Here is a 19,933-nt window from a genome sequence, read left to right as displayed (position 1 = left end):
TTTGGCTGCCCTTCCTGTCCTAGCACGTACATTTCCCAATGTCTTCTGTGTACATTAAGAAGTTAAAAAACAATTTTAGGAGCAACCGCGTTAGCCATTTAACGTAGAAAAAAAAAAAAAAACGAAAGGACATCGACATCTGTTCTGTACACGCAGTGTGTTTGCTAAGACGGGCTTATGTCCGTTGGTGCGTGATCGATCACATGCTATTAAATAGATCAGCGAGGATGAAATCCATTCGTGCTTTCGTGCCTCTGCCAGGTTCTACTAAAGTCATAGGTCTCCCCACCCCACCCCCCGCCATTCCCCGGCGAGGTTTTCTGCAAAGGTTCGTCTAGTTCAATCTCAGTAGGCCACCAAACCACCGCGAAAACCCGGAGTAACGGATTTGGGGCGTAGCTAGGATCCCCTAGGGAGCACGGAGAACTTACAGAGCATGCGCAAAGACGGATGCGCACACATGCGCAGTGGTCCGCGCAGGGCCGCGCGCCGGTCTCTCCCGGAGGCTTGGAGCTTGCGCGCGGTTGACGTGTTCCGTGGCTGTGGAGGCGGCGAGGCTCTGGGAGGGGAAGGAGCAGAGGGAGGGAGGGTGAGGTGGGGGGCTGAACCCGGAAGTGGGTAGGCGCTGGAGCGAGCGCGCCGAGAGTGGAGCTCAGCGGCTGGGAGCCAGCGGGGGAGCCCTGGGTTCCCGGTAATGGATCTGTGGGGCGTTTGCCCTGGGAAACTGGGGTGGGAAGGGTAGCGGGTTCGCGTCGGCGAGTGCAGTCTTCGTTTGGGCAGGGCCCGGGAAGGCTCTTCTGCTTCCTTTCGTCGTCCCTGTGGTTGACCCTACTCCTCCTGCTCAGCGCCCCTCCTGGGGCCGTCTCCTGCGGGGTGGTTTTGGCCGTGGGACGCTCTGGGTCCCTGAGGAGGTGTGCCTTGCCCGCCCTGGGAAAAGGCATGTTAATGGAGAGACGTGGATTTCGCGGCCGCGACGGCCTTATTGTCACCAACCCAGCTCCCCTAAACATGAATGTAGCGCGCCTCAGCCTGCACCCTCAGCGATCTTGGAGGGGGTCCTTCCATTTTTTGCCCTCCTTTTTCTCACCCCGTTCGTGAATCGGGCCTGAAAGGTGTGCCCCGGCTTCCTTTAAAATTATTCTTTTGTTGGCTGTCTTTTATAACCCGGCCCTCCTTGTTCTCCACCCTAAAATCTTAGACACGAATGAGTAGAACGTGTGACTTTATCCAAATTTAGTTCTATTTTAGAAAGGGTTAGACGAATGCCGCGAATAATTTAGGATTGCTTTGCCATGGAGTTTTTTTTTACGTGGTTGTTACTCTTTTGCAGACCATGAAATCCTCGGGCACGCCCCTCCAGAAGCTGTTAACCTAGACAATCTAGTTTTTTGTTTTTTTGTTTTTTTTTTTTAAATAAATCCTTTAAGACACTTATGAAGTTTCTTGTTCTGAAATTGTTGTACTGCAATGAAGAAAAGGAGAAAGGTTACTTCAAATCTTGACGAGAAGATCCATCTAGGCTATCGCAAAGATTCTTCAGAAGGCAATGTTGCAGTGGAGTGTGACGAAGTAACCTATACTCATTCCACAGAGAGACCAACTCCTGAAGCTCTTCACTGTTACCAGGAACTTCCTCCCTCTCCAGATCAGAGAAAACTTTTGAGTTCTTTGCAGTATAACAAGAATTTGCTGAAGTACTTAAATGATGACAGGCAGAAGCAACCATCTTTCTGTGACTTACTTATCATAGTAGAAGGAAAGGAATTCAGTGCCCATAAAGTTGTTGTTGCTGTTGGCAGTAGCTATTTCCATGCCTGTTTGAGCAAAAATCCAAGCACTGATGTTGTCACCCTGGATCACGTAACACACTCAGTTTTTCAGCATTTGCTTGAATTTCTTTACACATCAGAATTTTTTGTGTACAAATATGAAATACCCCTTGTTTTAGAGGCAGCAAAATTTCTGGACATTATAGATGCAGTTAAGTTGCTAAATAATGAAAATGTTGCCACTTTTCAGTCTGAGCTGGCTGAAAAGTCATCACCAGAAGAAACACTCAGTGAATTAGCTGGAAGACTATCAAATAATCATCAGTGTAAATTCTGTAGTAGACATTTTTGTTATAAAAAGTCTTTAGAGAATCATTTAGCTAAAACTCATAGGTCCCTTTTATTAGGGAAAAAACATGGGTTAAAAATGCTGGAGAGGAGTTTTTCCACAAGAAGATCTAAAAGGAATCGCAAGTGTCCTATTAAGTTTGATGACACCAGTGATGATGAACAAGAAAGTGGTGATGGGTCAGACAATTTGAATCAAGAAAATTTTGATAAGGAAAAGTCAGACAGAAATGATTCTGAGGACCCTGGAAGTGAATATAATGCTGAAGAAGATGAACTAGAGGAGGAAATGTCAGATGAATACTCTGACATTGAAGAACAAAGTGAAAAAGAGCATAATGATGCAGAAGAAGAACCTGAAGCTGGTGATTCTGTAGGAAATATTCATGAGGGGTTAACTCCTGTAGTCATTCAGAACAGTAACAAAAAGATATTGCAATGTCCTAAATGTGATAAAACATTTGACCGCATAGGTAAGAAAAGAAAGCTTGTTTTCTGTCTCTCATAACTTCTCCTGATATTTTAAAGGTGATAATGAAAAACTAAATTTTGAGGGTAACTTTTGAAAGGAATGCTTAACTAGGGTAGGTATTTGATAGTCAATACATATTATATCCTGTTCTTTTAAAATTGTTTCGATTCAGGAATTTATTTTTTATTAGCTTTTATTTTCTCTACCCCATGTCCCATTAAAAGGTGGCAGATCGTTAGTTCAGGTATTTGGTATGAAAAAACTCCAGACTTAATAATTATGAATGTAATGTTTTGATTTATATGTTGATTTAATTTCATAGATAAGTGCTATTTTTGAGTGATAGAAAATTGAATTCGATTATATTACTCAGTTTAATAATTTGTGTACTATTTCCCCTTGAACCTGGCTATATTTGAATTAGAAACACAGTCACTTCTCTAGAATCTAGTACTATATAGAATTGGAATGTTTCAGTTTAGCCTTGTAGTTAAGAATAAAACTGATTTGAATATAATTCTGTAGGTAGAGACTAGGAAATGTCTTGACTAGTAGTCATTGGTTATTATAATAACTAATAAATCGACTTTTCCTTTATTAGAAAAGTATATGCAGGCGATGTGGTCTATAACCTTAAGTTAAAAATGTCAGTGAACATATAATTTCAAGAGGTCTAATATTTGCTAGTAAAATAATTTTTAGAGCTGTTTTATATGAGGAGTTCTAATGTGAACTTTTAAATTGCAGCAATTAAGCTGTTTCTGTATAAATCAAAATTATGAAATTATGAAATATATTTCACCACATATAATGTTAAAAGGAACATTTAAGCGCAGTTTGACCTTGTAACATTATTATGCAGTTTAATATATCCCCATGTATTTTGCAGTGTTGAGTTACTTATGTTACTTGGTTTAGGTAGAAATTGATTTAATAAGATACTGATAATCATTTGCTCTCAAAATATAGGACAGTACATACTACAGCATAAGTGGTAACCGCTTTTTGCTTTTTATTATGCCTTGGAATCTCCGAATTAGAATTTTTGACAGTCCAATTTAATAATTACTTATCACTGTTTTTACTGTGTTTGAGACTCAAACATGAATCAAATAACTTTTTATGAGTAATTCAATTGGAAGAGCATAGGAATACAAGGAACTTGCTAAATTCAGACTGGATAAATTATCTCTCATAGAGCTGAAACAAGTACTGTGAGAAGAGAATATTTTTGGATTCAGATACCTGAGAGCACATTATCTTTTCAGTAGGTTCTGCTTCTTCGACTTTATATTCCTAGTACATGCCTCCTCTGTTCTGCCTTAACTTGGCCTAATTTGACTTGAGATGAATGAACGGGTCAGGGCACAAATGGCATTGTAGGCCCAATACTTAGATTTCTGAACTGTCCTGTTGAACACTAGGGCTGTGAGATACTTTGAGAGGATTTCTTGTTCAAGTAAGATTGGAAAAAATGTATACTACAGTTCATAGTCTGTAATAACTGTCAAATTCTCTAGTAAAGAAACTTGGTAATTTCATTTAGTCTGGCATTTCCTCAAATAATTTGATCATAAGACCCTTCTGTGGTACTTCTTTAATGTCCAAAAAACCACTACAGTTCTTTGCACACAATTTAGGAAAACACTGTGCAAGATTAAGTTCCTGATATACTAAGAGGAAGGTGTTTTGCAGTATCTTTAACCAAGATTGTGAGAATCAATAGGTCACATTGTAGACTTACCTGCCGCCTACCTTTCTGAATGCATTGGATGTTATACCCCTCTTTTATCCACCCCCTCTTTTGCTTCAGTCTCACACAGGGCTGCTTGCTTTTCAAAACCCAGGACTGAAGAGAAAGAGAGGGGAAGATTGAAAGTGAGATTATATCATACTGGCTAAAAAACATGAGCTATAGTGATTTCAGACCATCTGCATTTTTTAATCCAGGTTTTGGGCAGGTTACTTAACCTGTCTGTATTTTTGTTTTCCTCATAGGTAGAGTGGGATGATGCTAATGTAATGCTAATAGTACCATCTCATGGAGGTTGTTATGAGAATTAAATGGGATAGTCTTCTGAAGCATTCAAAATACTGTGTGAAATTTAGGTGTTCAAGGAATATTAGCTGCTCTTATTGTTAATTAATTGAATAGTTATTGAGTCGCTCTAATACCAATAAATAGATGGGAAGTTATATTTTCTGTGTTCAAGTTCAGTGAGTACATGCAAAAACACAATCATATTGCAGTGAAGGTAATCTTACCAGGAAAAGTACAAAGGACTAAAGGAATCAGTAAAGATTTCATAGAGCAGGTAGCATTAGAGCTTAGAAATAAAGAATAGGGAAGAATTTATATGGCAAAAGGACCAACATGTGCAAAGACATCATCAAGGTATGTTGTGTTCTGGAAATTGCTGAGGGGTGATTTCAAGATGCATAAGGAGGTAAAATGAAAATGATAGATGAAGATTGGCACCTAAGCAGAGGTCAAATTTTGCATGTTTTTTATGCTGTATAGAATGTTTAGATTCTATCCAGTGAGTGATAGAAAAAACTTGGACAAAGGAAATGGCAGCCTATTGAAGTTTTAGGAAGGTCATGCTGGCTTCAGCACAGAGAATGAAATTGCAAAGGACCAGAAGGATATTGTTGGCTTGGACTAGTTAGATGAGTAGCACTGAGAATGGGCTGTGGGACGAGGGTAGATCAGAGAGTTGCACTGAATATAGACTAAGTGGACTGGGTGATGGATAGAATGTAAATGTGGAAGGAGAAGATCCATGTTTCTTAAATGTCCTCCTTTTTCATCTCCATCAGAAGTCCGTTTATTCTTTAAAAAACAAAAAACCAAAAAACAGTTCAAGGACCATTTTCCAGTAAGCCTTATAGCACCCATATTCCTGTCATATGATTTAAAAATGCCTACCTAGATTTTTGGTTATTTATTTCTCATTAGATTTTAAGCCTGAAAATTTTGTGTCTTCTGGTTACTGTCCTTTGTTGATACTCTAGGTCATTTCACATATTAAGTTTTCATTCAGCAAGCTCCTGTTCAAGTGAACAAAATTGAAAGGTTGGTATCTGACTTAACTTTGGACTTTTAAGAAGCCAGTTGGGCTTCTTTATGAGCTTCTAACTTTGGTATCTTGGAGTAGGTTATGAGAATTAATGAATAAGCTGTGAGACCTGCTGGAACCATTAGCTCGACAATTTGTAGTCGACTAATTTGATTCCATTACTTTGGATCTTTTATCCTTTCTGATGTTTTTAGTAGTTGCTAGGAGTGGGACTCCAGATCTAGTTATATTTTTCCTGAGGCTACCAGCTGTCTTCCTCTCTGTGTATTCTCATGCAAAAAAAGTCCTTTGACCTTTCCCCTTAAGGTTAAAGTGGGTGAAAAAACCTAGTGGGTGAAAAGGCAAAAATAGGGAAAAGATGACAGATGGGGTGAGAGAGAAAATTTGGATAATTTATCTTTTTTATTGTTCCTGCTGGGAACTAAAATCTTTCTTTGGATTAAATTTATAATCTCTTCTAGAGGTAGAAAATGCTTTATAGCTTTTTTAAAAATGTGACTCTCTAGACCAACCTGACAGAGATTCCACTTTGTTCTTAATAGAGAAGAGTTATAGCAGTGACACAATACTTTAAGGTTAAGTATTTTAGTTAAGTATTCTTTAGAGTATGCCATATGAATAAATTCAAGGAATAATAGAAGATTTAGCAATATCAAATAAATAACAAGCTAATTTGACAATGTTTCTCTTTGTAAAAACTGCTCATGAAATCTGACAATGGTAATTTTGCATAACCCACAGTGGGCGGGCGGATAATAAATTTTTAAGCACAAGGTCAAGTGTTTTCATGTGAAAATTTCTTTATTTTAGGATGCAATTCATATTGGGATTTATCTCAGAAAAATTCTGTGGATGAAATTTGTTAGTATTATGCATTTTCTTTTGGTGATCAAGAATGGTTGGATATAGTATATTATTCTCTGAAGGAATACTATTTTTTATTGAAAGTTTATTTCAAAATGCAAATTTAGCCTTATTGTTGAATCCACCTGCACCCCATAAAAAAAAAGAAGAAACAGATTTAGATGTTGACTGTATTTATGCTGAGTACCTCCCACACTGCTACCAATTTTTTTAAACATGAAATTTCTTTAGAGATTACAATTCTTCCCCACTAGCCCCAGGAGATCTACCTGACTCTTACGGGTTCAGTGTTTCCACAGAAGTTGTGTCTCTTCTGTTGTTAAGAAAATCAAATCCATATAGATAACTGGCCTTGCAATGCTTATGTGCATAAAACTGAATTAATAACTTAAAAGAGTTTTTTCACCTTAGAGATTCTTAATGTCATAATCAGTCATTCAGTTTTATGTTATTTTCATTCATCTCTTTGGATTCTGCTGAATTTATTGAATTTTTTAAAAATTTTGTCTCTTCTGATTAAAATTGTTTTTCTTGGTTGAATCTTAAGTCTACTTGTCTGTAGGAGAATAGAAGTTGAATAGTTAAAATTGCTTTTGACTTTTAATTTAACTGTCATTTTGATGGTTTTACTATTCAGCTACATGTATCTTAATTTGTATTTGCAACCAAGAAAAAATTTATTTAATTAAAGGGAAAATGTTACTAATGATTAACATCTTTTCAGCAAAGACATTTTCATAAAAATTACAAAATTTGGTGAAATATTTTTCTTACTTTTCTTATACTTTAAGATTTTATTAGGCTGCTGTTTTTGTTCACTTGGGTATAAAAATGAGATTTAAGCATTAGATGGTTGGTTTTCTTTTAACTAAACGTGCACAGTTAATGCCCAGTTAAGAGTGGGCCTAGTCTAAAAAAAAAAACTTCAAGTTAATCACTTAAAATCACACACTATATATATATATATATACTCTTGATTTGTTTATACTTTTTTTAACCATAAATATCTGTCACTTGCATAATTTGAAATTTAATAAAAATGAAATGTGAAAACTTTCACAATCAAAGAAAACTTTTTAATTGCATGCAAAGACCTCAATCTTTTTGAAGTTAAAATTGGGATTTTAATACATAATGATAATGTTTAAATTCTATACTTTATATTTAATTGATTTGTAATAAAGGTTAAGGAATCTAACACATACATGCCATATTATAATAATAGAAAATGAATAAAGTCAACTCCCAAAGAAATATTTTCCCAAAGAAAATATTTTCACTTGAGAAAGATTATTATAACAATAATGGTCTGGTTATACCCTGCAAAAAGTAATATAAATCAGTGTTTTGGATAGTTCAAGGTCAGAGATGCATATTTTATTATGTAACATACATATTTACACATGTGCTCATACATAAATTGAAGCAAAAAACTGCACAAAATTAATGTGAATACAAAATTAATGTGAATACAGGCTCCCCGCTGAGCAGAGAGCCCTATGCGGGACTCCATCTCAGGACCCTGAGATCATGACCTGAGCAGAAGGCAGAGACTTAACCCACTGAGCCACCCAGGAGCCCCGAAAAGTGAAGTTCTTACAGCATTCTCAGAGAGCTGAAACTCCACTTTTATCTATAACAATGTATATTCATTAATCAGTTTTATCCATGTTTATATTTGAAGTATACCTACATGTCTGCACTGTGACTAGTAACCACATAATAATAGTACTAAATGACTAATATTTCTTAGCGCTTACTCCGTGCTGGAGTGTCTTAAGCATTGTATGTATAATAACTCATGTACTTCTCACAACCCCATGCAGTATTACTAAATTCAGGGAGGTTAAATTGTTAGCTTAATTAAGATCACACAGCTAATTTAACAAGTGACCAAACATTGAGTTTTCTGACTATATGTATGTAAATAATGCATCAACCATCATCTCTGTGGTCTATACATAAATACCTAATGGATTTTTCATCATACTTCTGTTTTTCTTTGCCTGTAATTGTCAGCCTTCCCCCCTCCCTTGAAAATATTTTGTTTCCCTTTCTTGCCTATTCTTTATGTAAGTGTAGTGGAATTAATTTTTAGGTAATATACTATGTGTTTATTAAATTTAATCATACATAGATATATGTAATAGATTGGTGAACTCATTTATTTTAGTAAGTAGAAAAATAATTGTGATTATCTTTTTTCTTCAGTGGTCTGGAATATTTTGTTTTTTTCCTAATTTCCATGCTATATATAGAATTTTTTTCTAAGTGTATGAAATGCTGCTACACTTTTTACATTAGCTTTGGCCTGAAGAAAAACTTATACATTTATTTTGCAGAGCATAGCTAAGCTTTTAATTGAAAACTACTGTTCTTACTGATAATATTTTTTTCTTATTTTTATTGCTATTCGCTCAGAAGTATCCTTCGTTGAAATTTCTACTTTAAACTGCTAGATGTGCACGTTCACAGCTTTGATTCCAGAGTAATAATAACAAACATTAAGTGATAGTTTATAATGTGTCAGACACTGTTAGAAGTGTTTTTGGTTTTTTTTTTTAGAAGTGCTTTAATTTGTATTGATTCATTTATTCCTATGACAGTCCTATGAAGTACATATTTTCATTTCATATTTTCACTTGAGAAAGGTTTTAGGCCATAGAAAGGTTATTTGTCCAGGGTCCCACAGCCTGTTATTTTAAGTGCTAATATTTATATCTAGGTGCATGGACCCAGGGTCTGTGCCCTTACCTATTCACATCCTAAATAATGATGTGAAAAAATTTTAGTCTAAATAAGAAAATAAATAAAAATTAAGTCAATTTTTACTTAATTTTTTATTGTAACATTTTTCCCTGGAAAGTCCATGTTAAAATTTCTTTTTTTTTCCCCCTTGCTGGAGAAACCTGTAATATTTGTATAGGATTTAGATATGTATTCAGATTATAATACAAATATCACATTAATATAACTCTGGGTATCTATGCATTATACCACTTCATCTTTTCCTTTTCCTGCTTTCTTCGATACTGCCTGTATATGTTGGATTTAGCAGTGTAGTGTTAAGCATGCACCAAGTACAGGTGATTTACTTGTTTCCTAATATTTTATAAGTTGGGAGAGATTTTATATGAATATGCTGTAGTGAAGTATAGGTTTTGTTGAGTATTCTAGATGTGTGGTACCATTTCCAGATTACTTTCTTTGGGAAGATAGATAAAACATACATATAATATACATAATATATTATTTTGCCTTTTTAAGGTATTTTTGGAAGGACTATCAAATCTGAAAATTTCTTTCAATTCATGCATATACATAGTAAAAGTGAAGTATAAAAATAGTAAGTCTTAAGTGATGAGTAGAACTTTTAGTGAAGGTTAATTTTAAATTAAAAAGTATATATATTTTAAAGTTTTATTTACATTCGGAGAATTTGCCGACAGAATTTTAAGCAAATTTATCCAAAGTCTTGATTTTTAAAATGTGTAAACATGAATAATTGGATTTTTTTAATGCCCCAAGTTTTCAAGGAAAGCAGTGAGATCAAAATAATAAGTATTGAGGTTTATTAGAGATATATATTTAGATAAACTTTTTTCTACTTTTGTGTGTAGGTCGGTGTGTGTATTAAATATGTTATTAATCATGAGATTTTTATTCCACTGTCAAATTTTAGTCACTGTGTACTAAATGTACTGAATTTAATTTTATCTCTTTTTATAGGGAAATATGAGAGCCACACACGTGTTCACACAGGTGAGAAGCCCTTTGAGTGTGATATTTGTCACCAGCGCTATTCGACAAAGTCTAACCTAACTGTTCACAGAAAGAAGCACAGTAATGAAACAGAATTTCATAAGAAGGAGCACAAGTGCCCTTACTGTAATAAACTTCATGCAAGCAAGAAGACTTTAGCCAAGCATGTTAAGAGGCAAGTATTATCTTGCTTCCATAATATACTTTATTGTGCCTTCCAATTTAAATAGAGAGTAAGCTAAAAACATCTAAGGAGTGCTTGTCTCCAGTTCTTTCTTTGCTTAATATTTTGCAAACAATTTTGATTGCAAATATATTTCATCAAGAATTTATTAAGAACAGCAAATGTTAGTTTTTTTTTTAATGCTATTGAGATGGAGGATTTTTTATGTTGAAATGAGAATTACAGAAGTTTAAGGCAGCATTTTGGTTATCCTTTTTTATTTTGGGTTTTGACAAGTATATTTTCAGAGTACATGGTTTTAGAATCCTAGGAACCTTATTCCTCATGCTCAACTCTGTCTTTAGTGTATAAAAATTTGTGAAAGAAAGCATGTTTAGTACAGTATTGCATATTTAATTTTAAGAAAGGAAGTTTTTTGAAATGTGGGCCAAAAAAACCAAAAAGTCAAGTGATTATCTGTGAATAGCTAGGTTTCTGAATGTATGACTGAGTTCCTGAATTTCTTTGACTATTTCTGCATAAATTTAGACTTATACATTTTTAAAGTGTTAACAATACCTGTATTCTTAAGGTATTTACATGTGCCTGTCTCTTTATGAAAGAAACCAGCACCTGATTCTTATAATCACTGTTGACAGATCGTATGGAATATGGACTTAACTAATACATTCTTTTCCTAATATTCTTTTTTTTTTCTTGTAGATTTCATCCTGAAAATGCTCAAGAATTTATTTCCATTAAGAAGACCAAGAGTGAAAGTTGGAAATGTGATGTAAGAGCTTTTGATTTGTAGTAGAAAACCAAAATAAATGTAATGTTACCTTTGGGGAAGGTAATTAGATTTTAGAGTAATACAAAACCTAGCTTATCTCACTTTTTTAGAATCTTTCTTTTATACAAGGTTATCCTAATTTTTGTAAATTAAGCCCCATAGAGATTAGTTTTCAGATGGTGGACCTGATGGAAATCTTAATTTTTATTTTTAATATAAGTACCCTACTATGTGCTTATAGTTATATATGTATATAAACTGACATTACCATATAAGTAGGAGTTAAAATTTATGTTAGCACCCCCCCCCCCCACTTCTGGTTATCTATCTCAAAACTTAGTGGTCTTTAACAACCGTTTTATTATATCCCACCATTTTATGGGTCAGTAATCTAAATTTGGAGCACAGCTTTGCTGGGTAATTCTGTTCCACATGGTGTCAGCTGAAATCACTCAGTTGTTTTCAGCTGATACAGGTGGTTTGGTTTGGTGTGGAGCCACTTCCAAGTGGCTCACTCACATGGCTGGAACTTGGCGTTGGCTGACAACAAGGAGCTCGGCAAGGACAGTTGGCTAGGGACCTTGATTCTTCTCTACAAGTAGTCTACTCAAGAGGCTACTTAATCTTCTTTCTATCATGGTAGCTAAGCTCCAAGAAGCATAAGTAAAAACTATCAGACTTAAAAAAAAAAAGATTTATTTTTAGAATGAGAACACATACCAGTAGGGGGGAAAGAGCAGAGGGGGGAGGGAGAGAATCTCAAGCAGATTCCCCACCAAGCATGGAGCCTGATGTGGGGCTCAGTCCCACGACACGATAACCTGAGCCAAAATCAAGAGTCAGATGCTTAACCGGTTGAGGCACCGAAGCACCCCAAAACTATCAGATTTTTTTATGGCCTAGCTTCAGAAATCAGACAGCATCACTTTCAGCCCATTCTGTTGTTCAGACAAGTCACTATAGCCAGGTCAGATTTAAGGGGATGGGGATTAGTTTCTGTTTTTCCAGTAGTAGCAAAGAATTTTTAGATAATCTACCACACCCCCTAAAGTACTTTTTATAGGTACTAGTGTTTGAATATAGGTAAATATATAGGTATATAGGTAAATATTGTTTGAGAGAGTCACAAGCTCTCACTTGTCTTCCTTATTTTCAGGCTTCAGTTTATATATACAGCAAAATGACCACCATTTTTCTGATTTCAGCTTCTAGGGATTAAAGTTGATTATTAACTATTTGGATCTACATAAGTTGCTTTCTTCTCCTTGCTAAGCTTCATCATCCTCAGCTGTAAAATGATGATAATAATTATATCTACCTCATAGGATTATTGTGAGAATTAAGTAAAATAAACCAAGAATTATTTAGCATGGAGCCTGGTGTATAGTACATGCTCTATTACTGTTTTGTTGTTGCTGTCATTGTCATCCTAGCAGCCCCTTCTCCTCTCCCCCTTTTAATAAAAAAAAAATTAAGACTTTATTTTTTTAGAATATTAAGAGTTTTATAGCATATTTTTTGAGGAAAGTATAATGATTTTCCATATGCCCCCTGCCTCCACAAATACATAGCCTCCGCCCCCATTATCAGCATTCTCCCATCAGTATATCTGTTACAATGATGAACCTGCATTGACCTCCTCCTTTTAAAATCTCATGTCTGCCAGATTTCTTTAAAAAGCTGTATCTCTTACTTTTGACTACTTTAAGAGATAAATTCTAAAATTATTTTTATGTGGTTTTTTATTCCTATTGCTAATTAAATATATGGCAACAATAAAATAAACCATTTTATTCATGACATATAAGTGATTTAAAATATAAATGTAATGGATTTTAGAAACATTGACTAGAATTAAGATACTGAGATTACTGTGTAATCCTAGAAATTAGCCTGTTAGAAATGTAAGGAGTTGAAATTCAGCTACCTTTAGTACAAATTTAAAATAACCTCATACTATAATTCCTCCAAGGCATTTTTTTCTGCACAATGAGAATTTGATTATACATTTGGTAACTTTTCTGTTGGAAGCAATTTCTCTTTAATCCTTGAATTTATATGTTTATATCATGAGCGTGGTATTTTAATTTTTAATCCATGTTCCCTTACATTTTGTGTACATTTTATTTTAGATTTGTAAGAAATCTTTTACTCGAAGACCACACTTGGAGGAACATATGATTCTACATTCTCAAGATAAGCCTTTTAAGTGTACCTATTGCGAAGAACATTTCAAATCACGATTTGCAAGGTTAAAGCATCAAGAAAAGTTCCATCTGGGTAATATGCAAATTACTTTTCCTAAGAACAGTCATGGCAATTATTTTTTTTAATTTTCCAAGATTTTATTTATTTTGGGGGAGGGAGAGGCAGAGGGCAAAGGAGGACAATCTCAAGCAGACTCTGCACTGAGGGCAGAGCCTGACATGCGGCTCTATTTCATAAACCTGAGATCATGACCTGAGCCGAAATCAAGAGACAAGATCAAGATCAACCGACTAAGCCACCCAGGCACCCCAGTCATAGTAATTATTGATTATTACATAATGCTAGAGGAGCCTGCTGCTGTTGAACCACTTAGGAAAAGGAAGTCAGATAAATTGGGAGGAACACTGGTCTTGTTGCTGTTCCTGCAGACAACTAAATATGTTTAATTTCTGTTTTGGTAGCAGATGTGCCTGTGGTCATAAACTATTTTTATTCACAGTTGATTGTTGGATAGGTCTGTGAGTGCTTGAATAAGGCATTTTTGTTTTGGAAAAAACTCATTTCTCAGGGAATGAAATGAACCTAGTATATGCGGAATTCTGTATTGTGTTTGATGAAACCTTTGTCTAGTGCTTATGGCCACAGTGGAAACTTGTGTGCTAGATGGTAGTACAGTTAGGTACATTTATGACAGTTAATACTGATAAGGAATTACTCTAGTCCAAAGTAGAGGCTGTTTGCTCTGCAGCATTTGGTGGTATAGTGGTAAGCATAGCTGCCTTCCAAGCAGAAGGCAGCCTTTTGCCTGTCCTAGTCAATGTTTTTTATTGACAACTTAGATAAAAATATATACTTTGTGCTTATGAAAAATTTGTGGATGACATAAAGCTGGCAGGGGTAGTTGATATGGCAGGAAATAAAAATGTAAAAAAACATCTTTGTGCTATAGAAAAGGTTAAAATAAATTAAGTTAAAATTAATTAAGAGTAAATACAAAGTCATAAACATAGGAATTATCTGACTTTTAGTCATTGAGGATTGCGGAACTATAAAATGGTACAGAAGTCGAACTCCTGTATTTATAGATGGGCTTAAAAGCAGAACTTTTTAGGCACAATCTGAACCAAGAAAATTGCTGACAAAAACCACTATAGTTTTAAACTATATTAATAAAAATCTGTTGTTCAAAATCAGGGAGGTAATTATCTCACTGATTTTAATTTCATCTGGAATATTGCATTCATTTCTGAATACCACATTCAAGATGGATATTGAGAAGTACATTCTCAAGAGGTGGGTAATTACGGTGACGTAGGGTCTTAAACTTATTTGAAAGAACCTTGCAATAATTTATCTGGGAGAGGTAGAACAATTGTGCTATAAGGAACCTTTAGTCTTTGCAATTTTATTATATAAGACATGTATGCTGGAAGATTATTTTCTTAGTACTTTTTGAATGGCCTTTAGTAAGTTGTTCTATCAGAGTATTTCATCGTAGCATTTCTAAGAAGCCATCATATGAGGCAGTTTTTATACTAACTAGAACTGTACTTACAGACATATTCATGATCGCATGTTCCATGTGAGAAATTTCTTTATACATTAGTACAAGGAAAAAGAATTTCTTTTGGGTAATTGGGGGCTTCTTCCTTTTGAGATGAAACCATAGGTAATCTTTTTGTCCCTTGTTACAGAAACATGCAAAATATAGTAATTTTTATGGTTAACATAGTTGCTTCCACTTCCTTTTTCTGTTCCTGATTTTCTATTTCAACATTTGTTAAATGTATCATTTAGTAAATACATAGACATATAAGACTATCAAGTGAATATCCTAAGGTATAAGTTTAGTTTCAATTTAGAAATTTTATAAAGTATTGGAACTTATAAATTGAAGTAACTTGTCTTGCACAATAGTTATTTTCCCATCAGTAAAATTATACAAGCAGATCCTTGAACTGATAGCAGTTAGAATTACTGAAGAAAGCATTCCTGAAAAGGTGGTTGAACTAGAACTATGTGCATATGTCTTATATATGTATGCTATTTGTACATATATATATAATATGTAGTATATACATTTTATGTATACATATATCACACCTCTATGCTTCTGTTTACTTGAATCACTGTATATTAGGTGAGTGGTTCAAGTCTGAGAGGGGGCCGAAGAATCTGCATTTCTAACACGTTTGCAAGTGATGCTGATGCTGATGGTCGTGTATATTACTGTGTATTACAGACAGTGTAATTACTGCTGTGTGTATTACTGCTTTAGGTTATTCAAGGACATACATTCGGATTATATATTCTATAAATCAGAGGGAGAGATTTCTAAGAAATACAGTCTGAACAGTTAGGGTAGAAGAATATTTAATATATCTCTGTGTATAAGTATAAAAATCATAGTTGGCTTTAAAGTCAAATCTTCTAATTTTATCCTATTTAGAGGACGCGGAAACTGTTTTAGTAATCTCTGAGCATAGCTTCATAAATACAAGTTCAGGGAGGTTTAACTGCATGCAAAACTGGGTATCTAATATAGGGGAAAGAACATCGGTATTTCCTTTGATGAACTGGTAGATAACTGAACTTGAAAGAGAATGCTCCTTTCTTTCTTCACCCAGCTGGAGCCTTCAGGAATACATATAATTATTTCACTGTTTGCCTAACATACACTTGCCATAATATGCTCATCTCACTTTTATTTGCTTCATCTATTTATCTTTTAACTGTGCAAATACAGAATCTCTTTTTTTCCACCTTCTTGGAATTTTTTCTGGGGTGGGAGAGGGATGGAAGAGGAGGTAGAAGGATTTTCCGTAGCACTCACTACTTTACTTAACCCAGTGCTAGATATGAATTAAGAATCAATAAATACTTGTTGAATTAGTTAATAATGAATAAAAGGCTCACACCTCATGGAAGATGAAATATTAGAGATTTTAAATGAGAATATGTTAAAGATACTTAATATATTTTGAGGTCATCTCTCAAAAATAATGTTGAAACTCCCCCAAAACTACTGCGGCTACTGAACAATTCTGCTTATAGACATGTTTCTGAATTTCAGTGTCCAAATGCCATTTTTTTCCCGTTTTTCTGTTATGATTAATTTCTCATTAAAGTTCGCAGTAGAGTCTACAATATTTTCAGTCTAGGCAACATCATTAAAAATTTGTGTTTTTGAGGAACAGCAGTTCATTTCCAGTTTACGAACTCTCTAAAGTCCTTTGTTTATTCTTCCAAGTTTCTCAGTACCTTCTTTTCCCAGAAAACTGGTATGTAACGTTTTTTACTTTGTTCCAGTCTGATTTCAAACTGGGAATTGGCCATTTCAGGTTATTGACCCATTAGATTATACAGCATTTATTATTTTAGATGCCACACCCTAAACTCAGCTCTAGGCATACAGGGATGATTGTAACTTGGCTTCTAGGAATAAACAATCTAGAAGAGAAGAGAAAACTGTTAAGTGAATAACTTCATGTGTTATAATAGATGCATTTACAGTGGTAGATAAACATTCATAATATACCTATTAAATTTAATTTAGTATCTATTCTTTAAACTTTAAATATACACGCTTCTTTCCTTTTTAGGTCCTTTTCCATGTGATATATGTGGTCGCCAGTTTAATGACACTGGAAATTTGAAACGCCATATAGAATGTACCCACGGTGGAAAGAGAAAATGGACTTGCTTTATCTGTGGAAAATCAGTACGAGAAAGGTGAGGAATTATTTATACACCCAGAAAAATCCTGGTACCCGTTATATAGAAATAATTAATGAATATAGTTTATAAGATTAGGGTAATGCCAAATATACTTAAATTATACTTTAATTTGGAATTTAAGGACACAAGAAGAAATCAAATGCTATAGAAGTTGGTATGAAAGGATATGCAGGTTTAGATGGTAAATTTTTTCTTTTTTTAAAGATTTTATTAATTTATTTGACAGAGCGAGATCACAGGCAGAGAGGCAGGCAGAGACAGAGAGGGAAGCAGGTTCCCTGCTGAGCAGAGAGCTCGATGTAGGGCTCAATTCCAGGACCCTGAGATCATGACCTGAGTCAAAGGCAGAGGCTTAACCAACTGAGCCACCTAGGTGCCCCTAGGTGATAGATTTCACATAGATACCACTTTGTCTTTTTCTGAAACCCCACTAAAACTATGTTAAAGGTTATTGACTGGTAGACTCACTTAAAAGACAGTAAGCTATGAAGACAGGGAGAACAGTAGTGTGACAAGAGTAACACAGATTGGAAGCAAGAAAGCAGATTGATCAGTGGAAACTGACTTAGCAGATCTAAGAAAATAAATCCTAAGGTGGCAGTGGGGAAATCAAGAACATGGTTTACATCATAGAATCCACAAAAGGTATAGGAGTGGGCAATGTCAGGTACTTTTGGAACTAGGGCAAAGGAGAGGCAGAATAGGGAACACTAGAGTAAAAACTTCTTAGAAGTTAGATTATTTGGATTTTCTTCTGCTACCCATACAGGTCATTGCTGCTGGGCACCTACCCCTATCCCAACTTAAAAGATCTGGACTGAAGTATACAGTGTTGTTATATGATGAATGTATTCTGAATGCTGAAAGCAGCGAGTCCCAGGCCTTATCCCTGCTGAGATTTTGGATTTTAAGATGTTAGCCCCCAGGCAGTAGATTAGAGAGCAATTCCCTGAAAATCTGAAAAACCAAAGGGCAAATATATTCCCTAACAAATAGTATACTCAGGTCACCTACTGTGAAGCCTAGTCATCAAGGCCTACTCCTGCATGCTCTTTGATTGTGCCATCTGCATTTTAGTCTATCACACATAGTCACAGACAGATAGAAGAATTAAACACAGAAGGAAAACATTTAACATGGAAGCTAGGTTCTAACATAGGAAGAAGAAAAAAAAACCTTGAAGGAAACAGATTATTCAGAAAGAAGAAAACTTGCAAGAAAATAAGTAAACAACTGGGCGCTTCATGAGAAAAATATTCATATTATGAATAGCCTCAGTTGAAGATCTAGAATCTGTTTGACAAGAACAGGATGCTGTAACAGATCAGAGCTCTCAGAAATTCAAGGCATAATAGACAAAGTAAAGACCTTAATGGATTGAAGAACAAAGGATTAAAGAACAAAGTTGAGGGAATCTCCCAAAAGATAAAGAGCAAAAAGTTACACAAGTGTAAAATAAGGATTAGAACATTAGAGAACAGTCAAGAGGTCCAGAAAGAAAGAGCAAACAATGAAAACAGCAAGGGAAAAATCGTCACTGAATAATTCAAGATAATTTCCCAAAACTGAAGGACATGTGTTGCCAGACTAAAATTATCCATCAAATGCTTAGGACATCAGATGAAAATAAACCTACTCCCAGATACATCACTGTGATATTTCAGAACACTGGGGAAAGAGTGAAGCTTCTATATGCTTCTAATTGTTCCGGGAAAAAAGTTACATACACTGAGTTATGAATTAGAATTACTTGGACATCTCTCCGAACAGCAACACTAGAGATAAGATGATACAGTGGTACTTTGAAGATTTTTTTTTTAAGATTATATTTATTTATTTGGTAGAGAGAGATCACAGGTAGGCAGAGAGGCAGGCAGAGAGAGAGGGGGAAGCAGGCTCCCCGCTGAGCAGAGATTCAGATGAATGCGGGGCCTGATCCCAGGATCCTGGGATCGTGACCTGAGCCAAAGGCAGAGGCTTTAACCCACTGAGCCACCCAGGCGCCCCAACTTTGAAGATTCTTTTTTTTTTTTTAAGATTTTATTTATTTATTTGACAGAGAGATGACAAGTAGGCAGAGAGGCAGGCAGAGAAAGAGGGAGAAGCAGGCTCCCAGCTGAGCAGAGAGCCTAGTGTGGGGCTCGATCCCAGGACCTTGGGATCATGACGTGAGCTGAAGGCAGAGGCTTTAACCTGCTGAGCCACTCAGGCGCCCCGACTTTGAAGATTCTTTTTTTTTTTTTTTTAAGATTTTATTTATTTATTTGACAGAGATCACAAGTAGTCAGAGAGGCAGGGGGAGAGAGGGTGGGGGGTAGGAGCAGGCTCCCTGCTGAGCAGAGAGCCCGATGCAATGCGGGACTCGATCCCAGGACCCTGAGATCCTGACCTGAGCTGAAGGCAGAGGCTTTAACCCATGAGCCACCGAGGCACCCCCCCGAATTTGAAGATTCTTAAAGAAGCTTATTTCCAGCTAGAATTCTGTTATTAGTCAAACTGACAGTCAGGTCTGAGGATTATTAAGACATTTTTTGTAACATCAAAAAGTGGCCTTTGATGTATTCTTTCTCATGAAGCAGCTGAATTCTCATTCACCAGAATGAGAACATAAACCAATGAAGAGGAAGACAAGGGCTACAGGAGATAGAAATTCTAATCCTATAAAGAGGAAAAGGGAATTCATAGGAGGATGGTGCATGAAGTTTCCAAGTTGTCAGATGTGCAACATGTGTAACA

General features: G+C 35.5%; 1 protein-coding gene across 6 annotated transcripts in view; it reads left to right on the top strand.

Annotated features, from left to right (window-relative positions):
- The first annotated feature begins 576 nt into the window (after positions 1–576).
- ZBTB41 (zinc finger and BTB domain containing 41) overlaps positions 577–19,933 on the top strand; it is a 46,218-nt gene continuing 26,861 nt past the window's right edge. For 2 of the 6 annotated variants that reach the window (XM_032878192.1, XM_032878190.1), the window contains exons 1-6: positions 579–691; positions 1,331–2,590; positions 10,263–10,470; positions 11,182–11,251; positions 13,384–13,531; positions 17,062–17,191. In XM_032878192.1, coding sequence (XP_032734083.1) covers positions 1,468–2,590; positions 10,263–10,470; positions 11,182–11,251; positions 13,384–13,531; positions 17,062–17,191 — 1,679 coding nt within the window. In that variant the 5' untranslated portion in view covers positions 579–691; positions 1,331–1,467. Of the gene's footprint in view, positions 692–1,330; positions 2,591–10,262; positions 10,471–11,181; positions 11,252–13,383; positions 13,532–17,061; positions 17,192–19,933 lie in introns of all 6 variants that reach the window. The other 4 variants (XM_032878189.1, XM_032878191.1, XM_032878193.1 and 1 more) reach the window with 3 other exon arrangements.

Source organism: Lontra canadensis, unplaced genomic scaffold (genome assembly GCF_010015895.1).
Source record: "Lontra canadensis isolate GAN:19392208 unplaced genomic scaffold, GSC_riverotter_1.0 scaffold63, whole genome shotgun sequence".
Classification (NCBI taxonomy): domain Eukaryota; kingdom Metazoa; phylum Chordata; class Mammalia; order Carnivora; family Mustelidae; genus Lontra; species Lontra canadensis.
This window is presented reverse-complemented; position numbering and strand designations above follow the sequence as displayed.